Source organism: Ranitomeya imitator, chromosome 3, assembly GCF_032444005.1.
Source record: "Ranitomeya imitator isolate aRanImi1 chromosome 3, aRanImi1.pri, whole genome shotgun sequence".
NCBI classification, from domain to species: domain Eukaryota; kingdom Metazoa; phylum Chordata; class Amphibia; order Anura; family Dendrobatidae; genus Ranitomeya; species Ranitomeya imitator.
In genome coordinates, this window is record NC_091284.1 from 230,054,192 (window position 1) to 230,073,399 (window position 19,208).

General features: G+C 44.8%; 1 protein-coding gene across 1 annotated transcript in view; it reads right to left on the reverse strand.

The window, feature by feature from the left end:
* Positions 1-19,208, reverse strand: part of PM20D1 (peptidase M20 domain containing 1) — a 123,358-nt gene that overhangs the window by 47,253 nt on the left and 56,897 nt on the right. The window contains exon 6 of the mRNA XM_069756253.1: positions 15,427-15,546. Within this exon, the coding sequence (XP_069612354.1) occupies positions 15,427-15,546 (120 nt within the window). The remainder of the gene's footprint in view (positions 1-15,426; positions 15,547-19,208) is intronic.

Genomic DNA, 19,208 nt, shown 5'->3' on the forward strand with positions numbered 1-19,208 from the left:
CTTTAAAACATATCAAATGTTTAGAAATTCTACTGTGCCTAATAATGTGGAACAATACATTTTGAGTTTTTATTCATTTTGGAGATTATACTGTTATTAGATGGTGGCCCGATTCGAACGCATCGAGTATTCTAGAATATGTATGCATGTATGTATGTACGTCACGCTTAGCACAGCCACGTAGTATATAGCACAGCCACGTAGTATATAACACAGCCACGTAGTATATAATAGAGCCACATAGTATATAACACAATCAGCCACGTAGTATATAGGACAGCCACGTAGTATATAGGACAGCCACGTAGTATATAGCACAGCCACGTAGTATATAGCAAAGTCACGTAGTATATAGCACAGCCACGTAGTATATAGCAGCCACGTAGTATATAGCAGCCACATAGCATATAGCAGCCACATAGCATATTGCAGCCACATAGTATATAGCAGCCACATAGTATATAGCAGCCACATAGTATATAGCACAGCCCACGTAACACAGGCAGCCACATAGTATATATATAGCACAGCCACGTAGTATATAGCAGCCACTTAGTATATAGCAGCCACGTAGTATATAACAGCACACGTAATATATAGCACAATCCATGTAGTATATAGCACAGCCCACGTAATATATAGCACAGCCCACGCAGTATATAACACTCCCCACGCAGTATATAACACTGCCCACGTAGTATATAGCAGGCAGGCAGTATATAACACAGCCCACATAATATATAGAACAGCCCACGTAGTATATAACACAGCCCACGTAGTATATAACACAGGCCATGCAGTATATAACACAGTGCACGCAGTATATAACACAGTGCACGCAGTATATAACACAGCCCACGCAGTCTATAACACAGCCCACGCAGTACATAACACAGCCCACGCAGTATATAGCAGTGTGGGCACCATATCCCTGTTAAAAAAAATTAAAATAAAAAAGTTATATACTCACCCTCCGGCGTCCACAGAAGCTGTCCCGATGAGCCAGACCGCTAAGTCATCTGGGTAATTTTGCAATACATCACTGGGAACGGAAGCTGGCGGCAGCATCGCGCGCATAGGTGAAAGGTGAGAATAGCACCATTTTTTATTTTTTTAAATTATTTTTAACATGATATCTTTTTACTATTGATGCTGCATAGGCAGCATCAATAGTAGAAAGTTGGATCGGGATGGGGAGAACACTGGCACTGACTGGAGGGGAGTAGGGAGGGGGCACTGACTTGAGGAGAGTAAGGAGGGGCCAATTCGCGGCCGGTCTAAGCCTGTCGCTGGGACGCGGGATTTCCGTTACAGAAAAACAGACAGACAGACAGACAAACAGACGGAAGTGGACCTTAGACGATTATATAGATAGATAATTGGGAGGTTTCTTCAATAAAATTCGATGTATACTCTAACGGGTGATGACTTTTATTAGACTGACTGTCATTTGCACTGACCATTTAGGAAAATCCGATAAAAATATAATTTGCATAATAATTTGGAACATAGTGTAGTGGTGTGAAATTTGAGAGGGCACTGTTAAAAAAGAGGTTTTCCTAATCTTGTTTCCACTACACTTCAAAGCAGGAAGGCAGCTACGACTGAATTTGCTAGAACATGGAGAAAGTTTCTAACCTCTTCGGGATCAAAGATAGAGGATGTGGCACCAGTTAGACATATTCTGGAGTTCCTAAAAATTAGGTCTATCCACCAGTACCCTCAAAGTCCAGGTGTCTCTTGGGGCCCTGCATAACCATGTTTTAGCAGGGAATTATTGGTTATCTAGATTTCTTAAAGATTCATCTAGATACAGGCCCATTTTAAGAGAAAAAGTAGTGCCATGAGATTTAAATCTAGTCTTAACAGCTATGACAGAGTTACCGAGTTACAGAGTTTGGGCCCATTGTATCAGCACAAGTCAAGGTTCTTTCTCTTAAAATAACCCTTCTGGTAGCCTTAACATCTGCCTGAAGATTCAGTGACATTCAGGCCCTTTCCAGAGGTCCTCCATTTTCTCAGATACTAGATTATAGTGTAATTTTGAAGCCTGATCCATCCTACCAACCTTAAGTAGCGCCCCGGTTTCATAGATTATAGGAGATAGTTCTTCCTTAATTTTGCTCTAGTCCAAAAAATGCAAAGGAAGAAAAGCTTCATACTGTCTAGACGTTAAAGGGAAGATGCCGTGATTTTAATTTTTGTATTAATAATTATTGATTATATAATCAATTATTTTTAATACAAAATTAAATTAACTACTTTAATAGTTTTTTATTTATTGACATTTGTGTGTGCCACTGGGAGCTGCCATTTTGACTAGTGGGGGTGTGTGTGTCTGGGAGCGACACTTGCACACCTCAATTACGGCAGCCATGGGCATAAGAGCCAAAGGTCGGACTCTGACTGTATCTCTTGCATTGAGGGAGCTCCTCCTGCCTCTCAGGTGTGACCAGGGCACACCCCCTGGGCTGTCCAGTTCACAGCTGTGGGAAGAGATCGTGGCTATTATGTTGTAGCCCGCAGCGAATGCTGTAGGCTTTATTTTCACCTGTCATTGCACAAACTGCGCAGTGCGTGCGATGACAGGAGCTTCCGGTAAGATTGCCGTCAGAGCGCTGCGGTGTCATACTGTCACATGTCAACATGACCCCGCAGCTATCACTGTCACCCGCGGTAATGCTACCACTGGTACTGTCGGTCATAGCGCTACGGGATCATGTTGGCAGATGTCAATGTTACCTCGCATCTGTGACAGTCGCCCACGGTAACACTACCTCCGGTACTGTTGGCCATAGCGCTGCAGGATCATGCTGGCAGATGTCAGTGTGATTTCGCAGCTGACTGTTACCCGCAGCGGTGAGCTGCAGTAAAAAAGCAGGAGTGGGCCGATGAGACTACTGCTCCCATCGGGCTATGTCTGATGAGAGAGTAGTATCAGCTGCTGGCGCCTGTGCTCACAGTTTAAAAAAAAAAAAGTTAAATTACTTACATATTCACATAAAAATAAAAAACCTTTATACTCACACCAAATCCCCGACGCCCTTGTCTACTGTAAAATAATAAACCAACCTATACTCACCTTTCCGCCATAGTCCAGGCAATCCAGATTGTCCCACGGCGATCTCACGTGTAGAACAGTCACATTGGGAGATATGACCGCTCTACCCGGCCTCCGGCGATACACTGACAGGAGGTAATCCCTCCCGCAGTATATAACTGCGCCGCCGTGAGAGTTCACCAGAGTTTATCAGCTCCGTTGCTCTCACTTACGGAAAGTTCTCACACAGCGGTAGTGCCGTAGGTAACAGCATTGGAGCTGATGAACTCCACTGAACTCTCACTGCAGGTCAGTAATACACTGCGGGAGGGATTACCTCCTGTCAGTGTATTGCTGGCTGTCTTTGAAAGCAGTCACATCACTGATGTGACTGGTCTCAAAGTGATCAGGATCATCGTGGGACATTATGGATTACCTTATCGGTGGACAGGTGAGGAATATTTGTGATTTATTATTTGTGATTTATTATTTTATTTTTGTTGCAGGAGACGAGGGCGTCCGTAGATTAGCCATTCAGTAACAAAGGTGACATCAACCCCACAAATATGAACCCCAATTGCCACCTCTACAGGGCAAGTGGGAAGAGCGAGGCTAAACGCCAGATTTGGCAAATCTTATAGAGCTGAGAGCTGATGTTTTTTGTTAAGTATCTGTCTTACTGAGGCCTGGAGGAATGCGTGATCATTGTTTGTATCCTTTCAAGGACCCAGGAAGGGCTTGAGGCCCAATAACACTGCACAATAACTAGAAGGATCAGGGAGGCCATTTCTTTAAAGGGAACCTGTCACCCCGAAAATCGCGGGTGAGGTAAGCCCACCGGCATCAGGGGCTTATGTACAGCATTCTGTAATGCTGTAGATAAGCCCCCGATGTTACCTGAAAGAGGAGAAAAAGACATTAGATTATACTCACCCAGGGGAGGTCCCGCTGCTGGTCAGGTCGGATGGGCGTCTCTGGTCCTCCCATCTTCTTTCCATGACGTCCTCTTCTGATCTTCAGCCACGGCTCCGGCGCAGGCGTACTTTGTCTGCCCTGTTGAGGGCACAACAAAGTACTGCAGTGCGCAGGCGCCGGAAAGGTCAGAGAGGCCCAGTGCCTGCGCACTGCAGTACTTTGCACTGCCCTCAACAGGGCAGACAAAGTACACCTGCGCCGGAGCCGTGGCTGAAAATCAGAAGAGGACGTCATGGAAAGAAGATGGGAGGCGCCGCAGCGGACCAGAGACGCCCATCTGACCGGACCAGCACCGGGACCGCCCCTGGGTGACTATAATCTAATCTAGATAAGCCCCTGATGCCGTGGGCTTACCTCACCCGCGATTTTCGAGGTGACAGGTTCCCTTTAACTTATTCTGCAAGTGGCAAAGCAGTTCCAGAAGGTCTAAAGGCTCATTCCACTATGGATATGATTTAATCTTCTGACCTTGCCTTTGGGAGAAGAGTGCTTAAAGCTGTGGTTCCTCCCTAAATTCTTATTTTTCTCTGTAATTCTACCTTGGTGCTTTCACGGGTGATCCTGTAGTGTAGCTACAGAGGGGGCGGTCACTCCGGGCCCCGTGCTCTGAGGAACCCACTAGAAGCTACGCTACTATAACACTATCGGCGTGCACAGCGCGCAAATACAGTTACACTCTGCGGCAGAGCAGGGAGAGTCGATCTCCCTATACTGCTACCCGGCCACTATGGGGCCCCCAAAGAAGTAGAGATGGCCCAGTGCCAGCACCATGTTCCCCACCAGTCATCGCAAGTTCAACTGCATAGTCTGGATGCCGATACAGTTGACCGCATTGTTGAGAGTGGGCAGCATTACTGACTCAGACAATGACAGTGGGCGCGATGATGTCATTACTTGGCGCCTGTTGTCCTGAGATGTATGGGCACTCGGAGCAGCGGGGAATGAGGAGGAAAGGGGAGTATTGTCTTTTATTTTTTATGGGGGTGCTTTATATTATATAGAGTCTCCCCATGGCGGTGCATTATACTATATACAGTCTCCCTATGGGGGGTGTAATATACTCTATAGAGTCTCCCTATAGGGGGGTGCATTATACAGTATAGAGTCTGCCTGTGGGGGGACTCCTTTCATTTGGTGTTGGTGCTGTGTGGTGGCAATTGTTGCTGTGGTTATGTGTTAGTGGAGCAGCGTGGTCTGGAGACCCTGGGCAGTCTACCCTGCCAGTGCATGGCCACTGTTGTGATGGTCGCTGCATAGCTCTGCTCCGTTAGGGCAGTAGGACCCACTACGAGGTTTGCCGAGATGTGGCAGTGGGCTTCATACAGTCTGATCAGAATGTTAAACTAAACAACTCAAGTTCAGTTATATATATTTTTGCCGAGAGGCATTAGATCATTGTATGATTTTTGGAGGTGCTGTCCTTTCTCTTTTTTTCAGCTTATTGCATGTTCTGTCCTTTTTTTCTTCGGATATGCTCTCCTCTCATTTGGCACAGGTGATTTTTAACTAGCAGGAGACTGAAAAGTAAGGGGTCGTCTAGCCCATTTTTGCTCTCACTGAAGAGCTTGATGGAGGTTAAGTTTCATTGCTCCTTACACTTGGTGTTGGTGCTGTGTGGCGGCCATTGTTGCTATGATTTTGTGGTGGTGGGGTGGCGCGGTCTGGAGTCACGGGGACACCGATTTGCAGCATAGGTGCTGTGAGACACCAGGCAGTCTGCCCTGCCACTGCATTGCTGCTGTGGCGGTGGTCGGCACGTGGCTCCAATCCGTGGGAGTGATGGGGACTCCTTTCACTTGGTGTTGTGTGGTGGCCGTTGTTGCTGTGGTTTTGTGTTGGTGGAGCAGCATGGTCTGGAGACCCTGGGCCGTCTGCCCTGCTGATGCATGGCCACTGTGGCGGTGGTCGCTGCATGGCTCCGCTCTGTTAGGGCGATAAAACCCACTACAATGTTTGCCATGACATGGCAGTAGGCTTCATACAGTCTGATCAGAATGTTAAACTAAGAACCTCAAGTTCAGTTATATATGTTCTTGCCGAGAGGCATTAGATCATTGTATGATTTTTGGAGCACACTATAGAGTTTGCCTGTGAGGAGGTGCATTTGCAATATAGAGTCTGCCTACGGGGGTGCATTATACTATAGAGTCTGCCTATGGGGGTGCATTATACTATATAGAGTCTGCCTATGGGGGGTGCAGTATATTATATAGAGTCTCCCTTTTGGGGTGGTCACATTATACTGTATAGTCTGCCTATGGGTGGTGCATTATACATTATAGAGTCTGCCCATGGGGGGTGCATTATACTATATAATGTCTGCCTATGGGGGGTGAATCATACTATATAGAGTCTGCCCATGGGGAGTGCATTATATTATATAGCGTCTCACTTTGGAGGGGTCACATTATACTGTATAGTCTACCTATGGGTGGTGCATTATACTATATAGAGTCTGCCTATAGGGCTGCATTATACAATATAGGGTCTGCCTACAGGGTGCATTATACTATAGTCTGCCTATGGGGGGTGCATTATACTATATAAAGTCTGCCTATGGGGGTGCATTATATTATATAGAGTCTCCCTTTTGCGGTGGTCACATTATACTGTATAGTCTGCCTATGGGTGGTGCATTATACATTATAGAGTCCGCCTATGGGGGGGGGTGCATTATACTATATAGAGTCTGCCTATGGGGGTACATTATACTATATAAAGTCTGCCTATGGGGGTGCATTTTACTATATAGAGTCTGCCCATGGGAAGTGCATTATATTATACAGTGTCTCCCTTTGGGGGGTCACATTATACTGTAAAGTCTGCCTATTGGGGGTGCATTATACTATATAAAATCTCCATATATGGGTGCATTATACTATACTAGATGGAGGCCCGATACTATCGCATCGGGAGGGTGGTGACGTCCCAATGGGGGCAGGCTTTGCAGCACTGAGAATCTCTCATCCCCAAACCCCATATAATGCTGCACAAAGGTTGATTATGGCCCCAAAAGATACTCCATAGAAAATGTGCCACATATAATGCTGCATAATGGTTGATTATGGCCCCATAAGATGCTCCATAGAAAATGTGCCCCATAAAATGCTGCATAAAGGTTGATTATGGCCCCATAAGATGCTCCATAGAAAATGTGCCCCATATAATGCTGCATAATAGTTGATTATGGCCCCATAAGATGCGCCATAGAAAATGTGCCCCATATAATGCTGCATAATGGTTGATTATGGCCCCATAAGATGCTGCATAGAAACATGTGCCCCATATAATTCTGCATAATGATTATGGCCCCATAAGATGCTCTACAGAAACATGTGCCAGATATACTGCTGCGATAAAAAAATGACATACTCACCTCTTGTCCTGAGCAAGCCCCCCGACACTTGCGATATTCACCTGTCCCCATTCCAACGCCGGGCGCCGCTCCGTCTTCGGCGTCCTCTGCAGTGACTGTTCAGGCAGAGGGCTGCGCACACTAACCACGTCATCGTGCCCTCTGACCTGAACATCTCAGCCAGAGGACGCGGAAGACGGAGCGGCGCGCTGAGGTGGAATGGGAACAGCTTTTCACTGACAGAAAGTCTCCGGCTGCTTCTTCCTATGTTCAGCGGTCACATCGTACCGCTCATTACAGTAATGAATATGCGCTCCACCCCTATGGGAGTGCAGTTAGGTCCATATTCATTACTTTAATGACCGGTACTACATGAGTGCTGAACACAGGAAGAAGCTGTCAGCACCGGAGAAGCAGGGACATGCAGAGACGCACGGGGAGCAGGTGAGTATGATTTGACAGCTGCCGCTCCCCCGCCGACCTGGCAGGTCCGGCGATGACCTGCTGGTGGTACTGCGCAAGGGCCTGGTACCACCAGCGGGTGCCATATTGGAATACTCATCACTTGGGTATTCCAATATGATGGTTGGCGTACTTCCGGTGTGGTGTGGTGGATTGTGGGATTCGAGGACGTCCAGCCGGAAGTGGATGACAGACAATTTAAGGCAATTATATAAATAGATAGAGTCTGCCTATGGGGGGTGCATTATACAATATAGAGTCTTCCTATGGGGAGTGCATTATACAATATAGAGTCTGCCTATAGGGGGTGCATTATACTATATAAAGTCTGCCTATGGGGAGTGCATTATACAATATAGAGTCTGCCTATGGGGAGAGCATTATACAATACTAGATTGTGGCCCGATTCTATCGCATTGGGTATTCTAGAATATGCATGTCTCCGTAGTATATGGACAATGATGATTCCAGAATTCGCGGCAGACTGTGCCCGTCGCTGATTGGTCGAGGCAACCTTTATGACATCATTGTCGCCATGGCAACCATTATGACATCATCGTCGCTGTGCCCGTTGCTGATTGGTCGAGGCCTGGCGGCCTCGACCAATCAGAGAGCCGGGATTTCCAGGACAGACAGACAGACAGACAGACGGAAAAACCCTTAGACAATTATATATATAGATAGAGTCTGCCTATGGGGAATACATTAAACTATATAGAGCCTGTCTATGGGGAGTGCATTATACTATAGAGGCTTATGAGGAGTGCATTATACTATATGGAGACCTATGGGGAGTACGTTATACTATATAGAGGACTGTGGGAGTGCATTGTACAATATAGAGGCCTATAGGGGGTGCATTATATTATACAGAGGCCTATGGGGAGTGCATTATACTATATTGAGGACTATATGAAGCTTTATACTATATGGATGTTATCTAGGGGGCCATCATACAGTTTTGGAGCCATCAAACAGTTTGTGGGCTTGTAAGGGGTAGGTATACTGTGTGGGTGGTACGATACAATGAGGGGGCATTATAAGTTACTAAAGACTTTTCCTCAGGTGGAATCGTGCTAAGAAAAAAATTACTGCAGCATGCTGTGAGTGACCGCATTTATCGAATGAGACTCGCCAATGCAAGTCAATGAGTGCAAGAAAAAAAAACACGACGGCACATGGACCATGCGTTTTCTGTCCGATTTTTATGCACACATCTCAAAGGAAATCAGGAAATTGCATCAGCTAAGCACAGGAAGTTCACAGCCAGAACCATGAGAATAGATAGATTAAGATATACAATTTCACCGTTCCCCCTACATATTATAAAATTGCACCCTTTGGTGCCTTTCATGTTCAGTTTATTGTTGAGCTTTTTATGGTAAATTAACCTAATAAATAGATAAATGAAAAAAAATGTGTGGTCCCCCCATTTTATGAATCCAGCAAAGGTAAAACACACAGCTGTGGACTTATATTATTAGGATGGAAAGGTCCATAGTTATTGGGCCCTTCCCAGTGAAAAAATACAAGCTCACAGCCACCACAGAAGTGGAGCATCACATTAGATGTGCCAATTATGGCTCTTCGCCTTCGAGTACCCTGTTGCCCTGTTGTGTTTTCAAATGGGGTAAAGGTACCTTCACACTAAACGATATCGCTAGCGATCCGTGACGTTGCAGCGTCCTGGCTAGCGATATCGTTCAGTGTGACACGCAGCAGCGATCAGAATCCTGCTGTGATGTCGTTGGTCGGGGCTAGAGGGCCAGCACTTTCTTTGGTCGCTGGCTCTCCCGCTGACATCGCTGAATCGGCGTGTGTGACACCGATTCAGCGATGTCTTCGCTGGTAACCAGGGTAAACATCGGGTTACTAAGCGCAGGGCCGCGCTTAGTAACCCAATGTTTACCCTGGATACCATCCTAAAAGTAAAAAAAAACAAACGCTTCATACTTACCTTCGGCTGTCTGTCCCCGGCGCTCTGCTTTCCTGCACTCACTGTGAGCACAGCGGCCGGAAAGCAGAGTGGTGACGTCACCGCTGTGCTTTCCGGCCGCTGTGATCACAGCCAGTACAGAGAAGCACAGCGCCGGGGACAGACAGCCGTTTAAAACACCAGTGTGACACCGGCCTCATAAGGCTTGTGGTTGATATCAGCTGTGAATTTTCAAAAATCATATCTGGCATCAGGCCCTGGTGTTAGTAATGGAGACACAAACACAAAAAATGTTTTACTTGAATAAACACTCCCTCACACTTTCTCTGGTTCACCAGTTTATAAAAAACGTAGTCTAGGGAATCCGATGTAGTCCATAAATGGAAATCTGAAAAACATAAATAGAGATAAATAAAACGAGACACTGTCACTCGCTCACCATATTTGTTCTTTACTAATTCGATGTAGTCAAGCGTTCTCCTTGACATTCCCCATTTTTCTGTAATTAAAAGCCTATGGAGACTCATTCTGAGGCTCCATAGACTTTTAGCAGCAGCCACTCCCAGATCACGCTGTGCTCCGCAAGATCTAGCGGATCTGAAGAGCAGTACATCAGCAACGATAACGCTCAGAGTCACCGAGTCACGCTGCCCTCTGTGAGAATCGGCGACTGAGCATTATTGTTACTGACTTAACCGATGTTCATAGCTGCTAGGTCTCGTGGAGCACAGCGTGAGCCAGGAATGGCTGCTGGTAAAAGCCTATGGAGCCTCAGAACAAGTCTCCATAAGCTTTTAACGATGGAATTGGGGAACGTAGTGGAAAGCGCTGGACTATGTCGAACCTTTGTGGGACCCTTATTTTCGAATAAATTGGTGAACGAGAAACAATGTCTTTTTTTCTCTTTTAAGGGTTTTTCAAGTTTCCAGTTGTGGACTACTTTGGATTGAAAGTGTGGGAGATTACTGGGTTAGCAATGGTGGTGCCTTATAAAATCAGGAAGTGCCGAGACAAAGCACCAAAACTGGTGCATCTAATGTGATGCACCACTACTTTGGCGGCTGTGGGCAGCCAGATAATATCAGCTCACAGCTGTCTGCTTTACCTTTGCTGATTTCATAAAATAGGGGGGACCCTACATGTTTTTTTTTTTTTTTTAATTTATTTGGTTAAACAAGCCTAAAACAAACTGTGGAATAAATTCGACATCAAAGGCACTAAAGGGTGCAAGTTTATAATATGTAGGGGCTTATGAAGTGGTACATCAGCAGGATATCCATTTATCTATTACGGTATATACTCGTGTATAAACTGAGTTTTTACAGCTGCCCCCTCCAGCTTATACACGAGTCATTGTCCCAGAAAGCCGGCGGGGGAGCGGCTGAGCAGCAGGTCACAGACGCAGGAGCTGGCGGCTGTAACTGGGCCCCTCTGCAGTGAATATTCATTTCTCTTATAGCACGCACAGTTACAGCCGCAGCCTACATACCTTCCCTGAGCGCACTCGCTGCATCTCCTTCCGGTATCAGTCTTCCACCGAACAATCATTGAGGTAATGAATATTCACCCCTCTCCACTCCCATAGGCGTGGAGTGAATATTAATTACATTAATGAATGGGGACACGTGTTCGCTCGGCCGGAAGAGCTGCTGGCGCCGGAACGAAATGCAGCAAGGGCACGCAGGAAAGGTAAGTAGGATGTGTTGTTTTTTTTTTTTTTATAGGAACCATGCATACAAGGACGGGGACGGGGAGCCATGCATACAGTTACGGGAAGTCAAGTATACAAGGATGGGGACGGAGAACCATGCATACAGTTACGGGAAGTCATGTATACAAGGACGGGGTGCCATGTATACAAGGATGGGGACAGGGAGCTATGTATACAAGGATAGGGATGAGGGGACAATGCATACCCGGCTTATACTTGAGTCAATAAGTTTTCCTAGTTTTACGTGGCAAAATTAGGTGCCTCGGCTTATACTTGGGTCGACTTATACTGAAGTATATGCGGTATATATCTAATATCTTTCTATCATCTATCTAGCTTTATATAACTTTTTTTATTAGTTTTCTAAACTATCTTTAAGTTACATAAAACATCATAGTATGTAAAAGATGATATTAAAAAACACATTGCATACATATTGCATACGTATGTCATAAAGAAGCTAGGTGAGAAAAAAAAAACACACTCGCATTGCTCTCGTCCTACTTTTCAGGATGGACATCTGAGCCATTTTGAATACGCAGATGTGAGCAGACCCTAAAATGTACAGAAAAGAAAAATGCAATGATTTGGAAATCTGTTATAGCCATATTTGAATTGCAACAGAACAAAAAATGTGAAAAAATAAACCGATTTAGAAATAGATGAATAGATGGTAGCAACATATCTCAAAAAAAGTTGGGATATGGTTAACAAAAGTCTGGAAAAGAGATGGCACTAATGAAAAACAGGTGTAGGCTCAATTTTAAATTATGTTATGTGACTGTGTATAAAAAGAGGATGTGAGAGTCAGAGTCTCTCAGAAGCAAAGATGGTCAGAAGTTCACCAATCTGAACAACTGAGTCTAAAAATGTGGAACAATTTCACAACAATGTTCCTTAAGGTAAAATTGTAAGGGCTATGCATAGCTCACCTTTTACAGTACATAATATCATCAAAAGAGTCAGAGAATCTGGAGAAATTTAAGTGCAGAAGGCCGATTGTCAATATTGGATACTCGTGATCTACAGGCCCTCAGGCGGCACCGCATTCAAAAATCGGCATAATTCATTCCTGCACATGACTGCATGGGCTTAGGAATACTTCTAAAAATCATTGTCTGTGAACACAATTTGGTGTCAAGTCCACAAATGCAAGTTAAACCTCTATTATGCCAAAGCTAATTTGAAAGTGATTGAGGCAAAATGGAAAACTGTTCTGTGGTCAGATTATTAACAATTTCAAATTCTTTATGGAAGCCACAGACGCCATGTCCTGTGGCCTCAAGAGAAGAGAAATGTGTTACCAGTTGTGAGATAGTGACCCCTGTTACAGCTAGGGGGCACTGTTTGTTCTCCCCAGGATGCGCACAGAGACGTATTGAAGCCATGAGAGGGCTTGTAGTCGCAGGTGTGGCTGTGATTACAATTGTTAAAAGCCCTGTAGCATAGAGAGGTATTAGATTTGAGTCTGCGGAGTCTCAGGTGTGTCAGGTCCAGAATGAAGCCTGACAACCCACAGCATACACAGTAGTGCTGCGGTCCACGATGAATGGTCACGGATGTGGACAGGTCTTGTGCCCGGAGGTGAACCGGAGGTAGACTGTCCTATGCCCAAAGGAAGGACCAGCATGTGCCACAGCTGCAGACAGGAGGATGTCAAGGTCTGTGTAAGGCTGTGAGTAGAGACTGTAATACAGCGGTGCAGGACACCCATTGAACTAGTCAGGGGAGGACTAGCATGTGTAGTGACTGCAATATAATGGATGCTGTAATGAACTGGTGTGAACTGAACACTGAAATTATGTGCATTTAAGTTATATGCCTGGAACCTTTTCTGTGTGAAGATAATGCATTAAAGAGACATTTATGTTTGAACTTTGGGTCACTGCCTTTTCACTGCTACTGGTGCTTTACACAGTGCACTGTTTATAAGCCTTCATCTCTGATGGTATGGGGATGCATCGGTGCCTCTGGCTTGCACATCTTTAAAGGCACTATCAATAATGAGCAAATGAAAAATGTCTGGTCTTCTCACTACCCAGACATTTAGACTGTTGCAAAAAGAAGAAGGGATGCTAAACAATGGTTGACATGGCCCTGTTGCAACCTTTTTGAGATGTATTGCTGCCATCAATATCTAAATGAAGATAAATATGGAAAAATGTCTAAGACTATGTGCACATGTTGCGGATTAGGCTTAGGAATTTCAGATGCGGATTCTGCCTCTCCTGGCAGAAAACGCACCTGTGGATTTGTTGTGTTTTTTTGTGTGGTTCCGCAGTGTTTTTTGTGCGTTTTTGGTGCAGTTTTATTGTGAATTTGCTGCGTTTTTTACCCCTGCGGTTTTCTATAATGGAATGGGTACAAAAACGCTGCAGATTCACAAAAAAGAAGTGACATGCTACTTCTTTTAAACCGCAGCGGATTTTCCGCAAAGTGTGCACAGCATTTTTTTTTTCTCATTGATTTACATTCTACTGTAAATCAATTGCGGATCTGCAGCGTCTCTGCACTGCAAAAAAAACGCTGCGGATCCGCAGAGAATCAGCAACGTGTGCACATAGCCTAAAAGTACCGTCACACTAGACGATATCGCTAGCGATCCGTGACGTTGCAGCGTCCTCGCTAGCGATATCGTCCAGTGTGACAGGCAGCAGCGATCAGGCCCCTGCTGTGCTGTCGCTGGTCGGGGAAGAAAGTCCAGAACTTTATTTGGTCGCTGGACTCCCCGTAGACATCGCTGAATCGGCGTGTGTGACACCGATTCAGCGATGTCTTCACTGGTAACCACGGTAAACATCGGGTAACTAAGCGCAGGGCCGCGCTTAGTAACCCGATGTTTACCCTGGTTACCATCCTAAAAGTAAAAAAAACAAACAGTACATACTTACCGACAGCAGTCTGTCCTCCAGCGCTGTGCTCTGCACTGGCTGTGAGCGTCGGTCAGCCGGAAAGCAGAGCGGTGACGTCACCGCTCTGCTTTCCGGCCGCTGTGCCCACACAGCCAGTACAGGAGGAGTGCAGAGCACAGCGCTGGAGGACAGACGGCTGTAGGTAAGTATGTACTGTTTGTTTTTTTTTACTTTTAGGATGGTAACCAGGGTAAACATCGGGTTACTAAGCGCGGCCCTGCGCTTAGTTACCCGATGTTTACCCTGGTTACCGGCATCGTTGGTCGCTGGAGAGCTGTCTGTGTGACAGCTCTCCAGCGACCAAACAGCGACGCTGCAGCGATCCGGATCGTTGTCGGTATCGCTGCAGCGTCGCTAAGTGTGACGGTACCTTTACTTAAAACTTCTGTTCTGTATTCTATGTTCTGAATAAAATATGATTGTTTCACTTTTCACAGTGTCTCAATTTTTGGGGAATTTGGGTTGTAGGAAGTAAAAGAATCTGATTGAAGACAATACACTGGAGTGAAGACAATACACTGGAGTGACAACGTCTAGCAGGCTTATAGTTAGGCCTCATTCACGTGTCTGTACCAGTGTCATCAGTGCTTTGCATCCGTGTGTCTGTTTTTAGTGTGTCATCAGTGTGTTTTTACCATCAGTGTGTCATCAGTCTGTCAATTTTTACCATCAGTGTCTTCGTTTTCACCATCAGTATCACATCTGTGTGTCCATTTTTACCATCAGTGTGGTCATCAGTGGTTTTCAGATCGATAAATAAATTACTAAACTTTTCTTATACTTTGCAATGTTAAATAGGTACAGCACCCAGATGCTGTCCGAGTGCTGTATGCGTTTTTCACTTACCCATAGACTTGTCATCTGTGTTGCCAGAAAAAAAAACAGACATGTCTCCTTGTTTTTTGCATGAACACACAGCTAATGAAAAAACACAGACATGAAAAAACGCGAAAAAAGGACACAACATGTATGTGTAACACAGAGGTTTGAATCAGGCCTAACACTGTCTTCCTTGTAGCGTATACTAGTTATTACCTGGACACAGCTGCTGCAAGGATCCCAATGCTAGTTTCAGAAGGAGGCATTGATGAATGTCCTGGAGGCTGGTTTACAGTCAAGTTCAAAGTGATGGATCCTTTCTCAGTGGTACCGACTCTATAATTGACAAAACAATGTTGTCATTTTTTTTTTACAATTTATCAAATAAACATCACCCCATGCATAGTTACCTCATGCCATTCAGTAAATTAAAATGCTTTTTTTTTTTAAAAGCATCACAATATGTACAAGTAAGCTGAGCAGCAGTACTCAATGTCAAGCAGCAGCTGCAAAAGCAAACAAGATTTTAGGTTATATAAATAGAGAGATAAAATCACACGATCCCAACCTATTATTACCCCTTTATAAATCACTGGTGAGGCCACATCTAGAATATGGGATCCAGTTTTGGGCTCCACATTCTAAAAAGGATATTCAGAAGTTGTATCATACAATTATTAGGTTCTGTAGAAGGACGTAGATCTGGGTATTTATTATGATGGAATATAGGCTGAACTGGATGGACAAATGTCTTTTTTCGGCCTTACTAACTATGTTACTATGTTACTATGTTACTAAGTTAGAATCAGTTCAACGACGGGCAACTAGATTATTTCAAGGGATAGAAGGCCTCTCATATGAGGAGAGGTTGGAAAAGTTGGGCTTGTTTAGTTTACAAAAAAGATGCCTCAGAGGGGATTTGATTTACATGTATATATATATGTGTGGCCAGTACAAAACACTGGCACATGACTTCCTCCTTCCAAGGACTGTCCTGAGGACTAGGGGGAACTTATTACGGAAGAAAGGAGATTCCGACAGCTAAACAGAAAAGGATACTTTACAGTTAGAGCAGTCAGACTGTGGAATGCCCTACCACAAGAGGTAGTAATGGCAGACACTATAACAGCTGGGCGATTTCCTTGATACACATAACATTGCGGGTTATAGCTAGATTAGTCAAGAAATGTACACTTGATGGAGAAAGGTTGAACTTGATGGACCTAGGTCTTTATGCAACCATGTTTTTGAAAATAAAAAATCTTGCAATTTTCACACTGACCACTAGGGCCCTTTTAAGACTCATATTTCAAAAAGAAGTATGAGTCTTAAAAGGGCCCTAGTGGTCAGTGTGAAAATTGCAAGATTTTGTATTATATTTTAGGAAACAAAATAGACAAAAATAACAACATTGGTCAGACCCTGACCATATTTTTTGTATTGAAGCATCTAATGAGCTTGTGCAAAGGCCTTTGTGAAGAGAAGGGGAGCAGGGTCAGCTGTGAAAGCATCTATTGTGATTGGTGGATCCAGTGTTATCGGCTGTGTATGAAGGCGTTACCTTTCATTTTAAAGCCATGTGCACACGTTGCGGATTAGGCTTAGGAATTTTTGGTGTGGATTCTGCATCTCTTGGCAGAAAACGCAAGTGCAAATTTGATGCGTTTTTTGTGTGGATTTTTTTGTTACAGAACCCCCAGCACCAAGAATATGTTATGCAGTATATGTATGTATAATAGTTTCCATGTGAAATGCATCAGTCCACAGGCTGCGCCCCTGGACAAGATATTCTCTTTCTGACCTCCCCCACCTTTGTAATTCCCACAGTAAATACCAGCAGGCTCCAGCCTCCTGCGGCTATTGTAATGTATGTCTGGCCTGTTTTTTCTATTGGCCTGCCCTGTGTATCTGTGTTATATATTCTGTGTGTTGTAAATAAAGTGTGTTCTTTTTAGACTGGAAATACCTGGAGTAGCAGTCAGCTTTTATATGCTCCCATGTAATCAAGAAATTCTAGCCAGCGTCCTTCATTCTGAGTCCAGCAGAAGTGGAGTGGACCTCCTGAAACACGGGGGGTGCTGTAAGAGGTACTACAGCACAGTAGACCCCGTTACAACGCAAGTGCGGATTTGATGCGTTTTTTTTGTGGATTTACTGCGTTTTTTACCCCTGCGGATTTCTATAATGGAATGGGTACAAAAACGCTGCAGATCTGCAAAAAAGAAGTGACATGCTATTTCTTTTAATCTGCAGCGTTTATGCACGGAATTTTCCGCACCATTAGCACAGCATTTTTTTTTTCCTTTTGATTTATATTGTACTGTAAATCACTTGCGGATCTGCAGCGTTTCTGCACCACAAAAAATGCTGCGGATCCACAACGTGTGTACATACCCTATGGCTATGTGCAAATAGTGAGTCTTTGATGCATTTTCACAGCGTTTTTTCCATGCGGAAATGGGCCAAAAACGCTATGGAATACTTATGCAAGCTAACGACAATCCTGAAGTGTTGTGCACATGATCAGTAAATTTCCTTAAGTATTTGCAGTGCATCTTTTCTGCAGCATGTCAATTCTTTGTGCGTTTCTGCAGCATTTTTCACCCATTGACTTTAACTGAGTCAGTCAAATCCGCAGGAAAAAACACAGGTATAAAAATGTTTGCGGATTTGCTGAGTTTTTGTTTGGTGTTTTTCTGTCTTCCTATGGTGTTTCCCACGCTGTTATCTGTGTGACAGCATGGGAAACACTGGCGCTGTATTTCTTATCGGCGGTAACGCTACTGCTGGTAAGACCGTAGGTCAGAGAGCTGCGGGATCATGCTGTCAAATGTCAGCATGACTCCGCAGCTGTGACTATTACCCGCGGTAACACTACCGCTCGTTCCTTTAAAAGTTCTTAGGGGTTTATTGCTTCATAAACCCCAGAAGCACAAACAGAAAATAAACAGCCTTTAAAACAGGCAAAACAAAGTAACAATGTCCTGCTCCTACACCGACATCTGAGGCATCTGTTTGGAGTATAAACTTTTTCTTAAAGTCCGGGGCTACCAGAAGTGGTTTCTTACACAGAGCCCCTTTCATTTCTTGAAAGGTCGTCTCTGCCTCTTCAGACCATTTGACCATTACCGATTTCATCCCCTTAAGGAGGTCAGTCGGGGGCGCGGCCATCAGTTCGGGATGAACCTCCTGTAGTATCCCATGATCCCCAGGAAGGCTCTAATTTATTCATTGGACAGCAGTCTCGGCCATGTTTGAATTACCCCTACTTTACTGATTTGGGGTTTGAGCTCGCCTCAACCCACTACATATCCCAGGTACTTGGCTTCTTCTTTCCCCAAGACACACCTCTTGGAATTTATTGAAAACCCCGCCTTCCTTATAGCATCAAACACCGCTTGGACCTGTTCCAGATGACTCTCCCAATCCCGGCTAACGATAACAATATTGTTCAGGTATGCAGCGGCATATTGCTTATGAGGTGCAAGGATTCTATCTATAGCTCTCTGGAAGGTCGCCGGAGACCCCTGCAGTCCAAAGGTCATGAAGACATACTGGAAGCATCCATCCGGCGTAGAAAACGCAGTCTTCTCCTTGGCTTCCTGTGCCATGGGGATCTGCCAATATCCCTTCGTCAAATCCAAGGTACCTTGCAGGTCCAAGTCTTTCAATTAGCTCATCGACGAGTGATATGGGATATGCTTCGAACTTGGAGACCTCATTCAACTTCCAATAGTCGTTGCAGAACCTCCATTCACCATCGGGCTTTGGGACCAGGACAATTGGGCTCGACCAACTGCTCCTGGACTCCTCAATGACCCCGAGTTTTAACATGCTCTCCACCTCCTTGGAGATCATTTCTCGATGGGCGTCCAGAATCCGATAAGGCTTCACGTTTACGCGCATATGTGGCTCCATCAGAACTTTGTGTTGTATGACCTTCGTGCAATTCTGAGAACAGGCCCATGTTCTTCTGTAGCAACTCCCGCCACTGCTGT